Consider the following 8258-nt stretch of genomic DNA (forward strand, 5'->3'; position numbering starts at 1 on the left):
GCACAATTATAAGTAGGTAGTTTTCAAGTAATCTTATTTTTGGAGGACATTCATGCAAGAGGAAGAAGAAATGTAAACCTTAATTATTCATAGAAGAGAATTGTGGACCTCACTTTTAATCAACAAATGGATCGAACGAACAATGTATTCTATCAATGTATTTTAATATATTTTAGCAGTATAGCAGCTATAATATGATATTATGCATAGAAGACATTAATTAATTCACACAAAAACAAATGAAGAAGAAATGTAAATTTTATTTATTCATAAAAGTGAATAGTGGAATAACATAAATACATTGAACTTCTAACAAATGGATATCGAACATCCAACAAACCCATATACTCTATAAGTTTATTTACTTCTTTTGTTGTATTTCTTTTTTCAACCAATCAAAAGTAAGCAAAACAATGACGTGGTATTTTCTAATTATAATGACAACACATAAACTATTTACTTAGCAGAAAATAATGTTGAATCTTCAATGTTGGTGCCTCTGTCTAGTCCATGTAATTTTGCAAATAATCCAACAAGTGGGGCTGTATTATAAGTACAAGCCTCTGTTTGCATGTAATTTCTCCTATGATCATTAAACCGGTCCTTGTTATCCGGTCCACCGACTAGTGCCCCGAATAACATATTTGGGTTCGGGTTCTTACGCCCGAACCAATTGTCATAGCCTTGGGTACAACTAATGAAGCCTTTGCGCTTTTTGTACGAGTCCACCGATGCACCCCGATGGTGCACCCTCCGGGGGTACTTGGGCCCATACCCGACCAAGTAGCTCATGCCCCTCGGGTTCAAGCCCAAGATATAGTCAACCTGTTATTTTTCAAGAACAAGAATTAGTTATACAAAATAGTATGTAATCAATAATGTCGATTTATTATCACAATTCACCTTGCAAGGAGTTTGGGTTTTGGACGGGTGATTTTAATTAAGGCTTTAATTTATTTTAGCATAAATTTACATCAAATGATCTTGCAAATATGTTGATGGTCATAACTTTTGAACTCCGTTTGTCTATGGCAAATCTCTAAGGTCAAAAGTCAAAATTTGTTAAATTTATTGTTTTTGCCCACAAACAAGATAGATCAACAAGTCATCCAACCAGGCAACCACCTTCAAAATCATTCTTATAAATCACCATATTTTCAGTAGTTGTTTAACTTTTAGTTTTAGCGAGATATTTACAAATTTATCCGAATTTCAGTATTTTCAATAAGGAATATCTGAACTTATAATTTCAAAATATAATAAGTTCATAGTTAAAAAATTTAACTTTCAATTTTATCGAGTTTAAATTCTGAATCAACCCATATTTACTTGGTTATATCAGAGTGTCACTAATACTTTGTAGTGCTATTTTAAGACATTGTCAACATAGTGTGGGGAAGGTCAAAATAACAATAACAAGTGAGTCCAGAGGCGGAGTCATGATTTTCACAAAGGGAGTTCAAAATTTGAAGAAAACTAATCGAAGGAAGTTTGACATCAATTATATATACATAAAACATAATTAGTGATATATAAATAATATAATTTTTCGCCGAAGGGGTTCGGTGAACCCCCATGCCAAAGTTTGGCTCTGCCCCTGACAATAACAACAACATAATCGGTGTAGTCCCACAAAGTGAGTCTGGAGAAGATAGAGTGTACACAAACCGTACCTCTACTTCAGAGGTGAGGTAGAGAGGTTGTTTCGATAAAACTCAAATAGATAAAAATAACAAAAAATGAGAATTGACCTGTGATTTTGCAAAGGTGAAGATCTCTTCGGGCCCCACCGGACGACGTTCACATCTGGCCATCTGATTAGTTTCCCTGAGATGATCAGAATGGATCATGAGAAGAAATGCTGCATTTGATACATATTGCATGTTGTTCCATTGGCGGATGTACAGTAATCCCCCTGGGGTGCGATGCACATTAGTTTTATTATTCTGGTTCATACATGCACAAATATAGTGTTCTGCTTTCGAACGATATTCTTGGAGAATCTTGTTGTCTTCTTTGCCTTGCTTCGGCAACTGCGAAAATAAGATTTTAAGTTTTATGCATTAATCGTATAAATAAATATATATATATATATATATGCAACTTAATCGTTTATAACGTAACAATAGACAATATTTTCGTCATAGTAAAGGATAACTAATTCGTGATATGTTTCTGATCAACGAGAACAATTTTTTAATTGTACGATGAACTTTCAAGAAACCATCAAAAGAATGTAGTGCAGTTGATGAGGCTACTCCTCCTAGCTTAATCGGAGGTCTCGGGTTCAAGTCTTAGGTATGAAAAAATACTTGGTAGGGAGCACTACGCCCGAATAGGCCCTATCCGGCGCGAATTCGAATTAATCGGGCTCAATGCGAATACCAGACACCGGATAGAAAACAAAAAAAAAAGAATTTTCTTGAAAAATACTGGTGGCCGGGAGTGTAAAGTAGTTGATCGACCAATTGAGCTATAGCCCTTAATGTTTGTGATACATATATGTTATCATATCGATATTACATGATCCAACGTCAGTAAATTTTAATCTAAATTATATAAATAGTGTGAGAGCTCTTTATACTATCAGTATATATAACTTACCGTATCGCTATCGATCAAAAGATTGTTCGACATGACATACCAATGATTTAAGTGTCACAAATTGAAACATTATTAAGTCGTGACGCCAAATTATTTGTGGACTATAGTTGAGAAGGAAAATTCTTGATAGTTTCTCTATTTAATTTTGGACTAACTATCAATCTCAAGTCACACCACCTACAACTTTCTTTATGTGAAGATTTTTCCTTAACTAGTTCATGTATGGTGTGTGTATTTTCAAGGACAAGGGTCCCTTCTTGTCTCTATGAAATTAAATTAATCTAACATAAATTCATGAGCCTACTACATCGACATCTCAACATGTGTCAAAAACTTACCTAATTTTATTGTTGTCATTTTTGGCTGAGTTTAAATTCCATGCATCGAAAATGTAAACTTTTTGCTACTGTTCAATAAACATGAACCAATATCAACTTATAATAAATGAGAAGTAATTTATTTTAACATGTGAATTTTTTTTTTTTTTCCGTTGTCAATGCACACAACTTAAATTATTTTTCGGATTTGAGACTTATTAAACGTAGAACATGGATTATGTTGAAAAATAAGCCAGATTAGGGTCAAAATTGAGATGGGAACTCATTAATTTTTATGCTTGATTTTGGACTAATTATATTCTTTCATCCATTAATAATTAACTTGATTAGCACAAATTGTGCCGGTATATGTTATTTGTATATATTCTAAAGGACAATAAAATTGTCTCGATGAAAATAATCTCATTTAAAATGTTTCACTATTTTCAGAGTCTACATCTACGACTTAACATGTGTCAAAGCACACATAATTATATATATTGACCATGTAAATACATGTCTAAAATAATTAAAATGAAATAAAGGAGAGAGAAGTGCAATGCATGCATATAATATGTATTGAAATAATAGGAATAACAACTAAAGCATATAGATCTACCTAATCAACGATACATGAAACTATGAACAATCTTAAGGTAACACATCAAAATCAAAGTTTCAAAATAATATATGTATTTACTTAACTAAAAAAGACTTAAGACTAATTAAATTTTAAACATGAGGACTTACTATTTTTTCTTAAAATATTAAATTAATCAACAAAAGTCCTAATAACACTTTTGGTCTCTCAATTATTGGGAAATTTTAATTTTGATCCTTGTAATATACATATGACTCAACATATCTAACCTCCAATTAACTAAATGGTGTATTTACTTTTCCCATTATATAAAAATATCTTATATTTCAACTAGTTTAAAAGTATATTACCTTCAAACATCCACTAACAATACACGTTTAACCTAACACATAAATAATTACACAATGGAACTACTTAAGATTCTTAAATATTGTGAATGTTCACCAACAAGGAGATCTCACAAATGCATATTTCGACTAACTTAAGGGTTAATATACTTAATCATATATATCACAAGAACTAAAATCAAAATCTACAAACTATCATCATCAACAACATACTCGGCGATATCCCACAAGTGAATTCCGAAAGAGACACGGTATTTGCAGACCTTATCCTTATCTCGTGGAGGTACAGAAACGACTTCGAAAAAGAAAAATTGATAGATGGGAATATAAAACTAGAGAATGTACCTTAGAGGCAAGTAGTTGGAGGCCAGCATATTTGACATCCCAACTGAATTCAGCAATGGCCCAAGTAGTACCCCCAAAAGATTGTGCATTTTGTAATGCATATTTTAAGTAATATGACTTGTCGGTGGCTTTGTATAGCCACATAGCTGCCCATAACAACTCATCTTTGTAACCACTCAACGATGGATAGTAACCTTTGGCTGCTCCAACACTTGTATCATATTTCCCTCTATACTTGTCACCAAACTCAAACAACTACAATAATATTGGAAACAAACAATTAATTGCATTGATTATGTAATCAAACTATCAACCAATAGGAATATCTCTTTGAAATCTCACTTAAAGTATGTACTCTGAATGTTCTAATATATGTCACATATAGATTAAATCGACACAAATGAAGATTTTTTGAAATTTGTGATCTAAAATTAATGAGAGCATTGGTGCAAAGAGCGATGGAGCCAAAATTTTCATTAAGTAGATTCAGAGTATAAAGACATGTAAACGTGAAGAAGTCAAAGGAGATTCAACGTCTACTCTCTATATATATAAGATAATTTTAACCTCGTTTATATAATACTATAAATTTCTGGTGTCCCCTAGCTTGTCCTGCGTGTCACTAAAGACTTGAAATTTATAAACTTAAATATGACATAGGAATAACATTTATGTGATTATAAAAGCTTCTCATGAAGAATATATCGAAAGTATGATATTAGTTGTTTTTCAAATTTAAAAATTTTCTCATTCTTTTCAAAATGGACTTAAAAAAGTGTACCATATAAAGCGAAAAGGGGGAAGTTGACCACTTGTTAATATTTAGCAATTTCTTTAATGTATGTATTTAAACAAATTTAGTTAGTTACCTGTTCCGCATGGACCAAGAGAAGGTGAGAGTAATGAGGATTTGTTCTCCTAAATACAATTGACGCAGCCGCCAAGGCGGCTGCCGTCTCCCCGGCGACATCCGATCCGGGGTGATCCTCGTCGACCTTGAAAGCTCGACGAGACGTGGTCATGTCCTCTGGCCTTTGCCAACAGTAATGATCCGTGTCACCTTCACCCACCTGACGAATTCAGAATTTAAACGAGTCAAATATAATAAGTTAGTACTAAAGTCAAATCTATAATTATGAAGGTGACCCAACTTTTGGAATTCAATAAAATCACTAGCTTGATTTACGTCTATAAAGACAATGTGAAATGTGAGTCAAGTGAATTTCATATACTTCAATGTACCATAGTAAAGTAGTATTTTGGGTGTGGGTGAAGGGATTTTTTTCACTAAACTTTATACGTGTACATATTTAATGAATTTCTTTATACAAACCTGAACCCAGAGTACGTGGGGATGAGTGTGAGCTTTAACGAAATAATCAGTGCCCCATTTGATGGCCTCAAGCGCGTATTTATACTCGCCTGCGGCGGCTATATCTTCGCCATATTCAATGACACTCCATGAAAGCATCGTTATAGTAAAAGCCATCGGAAGTTGAAACTTAACATTGTCACCGGCGTCATAATAACCTCCCACCAAATCCACCTGTCACATATTTAAAAAAAAGATACATAAGAATGTCATCAATGATATTAGTCATGAATCAGAAAATATGAACGTGATATCAACAAAAGAGATTTTTTACATACGCGATCAAGGTCATTAATAGAAAAAATATACATAAGAATGTCAATGAAAGAACGGATATTTTGTTATAGACCCCTTGATTAAGTATACCGTCAACAAAAAAAGGTACGTAAGAATGTCAATGTTAGAATGGGAATATTTTCACTGACGCCTCGTCAAGATCGTCAACAGAAAAGACAAATAAAATGTCAATGAAAAAGCGGTAAAAAGACTGTCAATCAAAAAGATACATCAAAATGTTGATGATATAACAAACAAATTTTTGCAAAACCCTTGATAAAGACCGTCAACAAAAAAGGTAGATAAGAATGTCAGAGCATCAAGACCGTCAACAAAAAAGATAAATAAAAACGTCAATGAAAGATCGCTGAAAGGACCATCAACCAAACAGGTACATAAGAATGTCAATGACAGAGCGGGAGAATTTTTACTGACACCATAATAAAGGCCATCAATCAAAAAGATGTACATATATAACAACCAATCGGCTTACCCACTCCCCTTTCCCCCATTACTAGGAGCCTCGCTCTCTTGACTTGATATGTCAAGAAGACTACAATTTGCAAAACCCTTGATAAAGACCGTCAGCAAAAGAAGATACATAAGAATGTCGATGCTATAACAACCAATTTTTGCAAAACCCTTGGTAAAGACCGTCAACAAAAAAGACAAATCAAAACGTCAATGAAAGAGTGATGAAAAGACCGTCAACCAAGAAGATACATAAGAATGTCGAGGATACATAGAACGGAAGAATTTTTTACTGACACTTTAATAAAGTCCGTCAAAAAAAAAAGATACATAAGAATATCAATGATACTTAGCGAGGAAAATGTTCATACCCCTTGATCGAGCCCATCGGTGAGGCCGGAATGGTGGCGCCAAATGGCTCTTTGATTGTATGGCAATCGACCGGAGCGTTGAGCTTCGAAATAAAGAAGACTTTTAGAAAGAGCTTCTGAATAATCTAATGATTGAGTAAATCGAATAACAAAAGCAAATATATAAACTAATGTTGTCCATTGTTGAAAAAAAATTGTTCTTCTTGAGAATTTGCAATGAATTTTTGAACCTTCCATGGCTCTAATAATGGTGCTCTCTCAATTTTCTTCTTATATATATATATATAGAGAGAGAGAGAGACACGTGAATAGCACGTGACATTAAAGAGTTAGAATTTTTACACTCACTTTAGTCGTAATTTCAGTCCTTTGCTTTGCTGTATTGAGATAATTGTCTTTATATATTAATTTTATTTTATTCTAAGAGTCAAAATAACACATGAAAGTATCCTCGGTTTTTTGAGTTTCATACATGAACTACTAATTGTGTTCACTTTTCCTACCTAAAAATTCATGTATGAGACTCAAACAATTAATATAGCTGAGGCGTTTTTTTATAAGTTGTTGGTGATAATTTCGATAGAAAACTTGCACACCTGATTATGAATTTACAAAACTCGATCCTTCACACTTTTATTTTTGTTGCATATGTTATGGTGACACTTTTTATTAACACTATTGAGGTTATCATTACTTAAAAAGTACATATAATTAAGTTTTTGTCGATAGTACGAAATTATAGAAAGTATAACAACAAAAACATTATATCGACAATAAAAAAAGAATTATATTGATCAGTGTGTAGAACGTATAAATCTCTAATTTATTATTTTTTTTGTGTGGCTAATGAAACTTAATTTACTTAACTATTTTGGTTGTAAAAAAAAAATTTTAAAAAAAAGTTTGCCGTGTCGTACATGAAACTTGTCCATGGGGCTTTCTATTCCAAAGTTTTGAATACATTGTATTATATGGACTTTGTTTCACAATCAATTTTGAATCATTAACGAATATGATGGGATAGATAGGATCTTTTTACTCTTTATTGAAAGTCTCGCGCCCGAGCGTTAGGACGAGAGAAACCCTTGATTAACATACAACAACAACAACAAACTCAGTATATTCTCACATAGTACATGGGGTTTGGTACCTCCGAAGAAGTAGAGAAATTGTTTCCGATAGATCCTCGACTCAAGATAAAGGACAGTAAACAAACTAAAGTCGTGATAAAAACCCTTTGATTAACGTGTTTCTTTTATTTATGAGTTTTGCGTTGTGTGAATCTGAATTAATCGGACTACTGAATTCGACTACCAAATGAGGTAGTACCACTCTTATATATGTTGTCCTTGAGCTTAATTTGTGGGGCACTAAATTAATATGATATGTCTCAAAAAAGCACATAAGTAAGTAAATCATAAACAAAAATCACAAGCTAATAAGAGTAAAAACGCATGATTTGGCAATGTGATTAACTCAATTAATTATACTTAACTACTATTACTAGCTACTTAGTTAATTAACTAATTAATCAAATCCTTGTACAAGTTTCCA

General features: G+C 32.8%; 1 protein-coding gene across 1 annotated transcript; it reads right to left on the reverse strand.

Moving 5' to 3' along the window:
- Positions 1-240: 240 nt before the first annotated feature.
- On the reverse strand, positions 241-6941 carry LOC107878746 (endoglucanase 11). Its single transcript, XM_016725856.2, has 6 exons — positions 6705-6941; positions 5548-5760; positions 5084-5284; positions 4215-4469; positions 1752-2033; positions 241-825 (listed from the first exon to the last, which is right to left on the reverse strand). The coding sequence occupies exons 1-6, from the start codon at positions 6939-6941 to the stop codon at positions 457-459; spliced, it is 1557 nt and encodes a 518-aa protein (XP_016581342.1). The 3' UTR covers positions 241-456.
- Positions 6942-8258: the final 1317 nt, after the last annotated feature.

The sequence above is a fragment of the Capsicum annuum genome, chromosome 7 (genome assembly GCF_002878395.1).
Source record: "Capsicum annuum cultivar UCD-10X-F1 chromosome 7, UCD10Xv1.1, whole genome shotgun sequence".
Classification (NCBI taxonomy): Eukaryota; Viridiplantae; Streptophyta; class Magnoliopsida; order Solanales; family Solanaceae; genus Capsicum; species Capsicum annuum.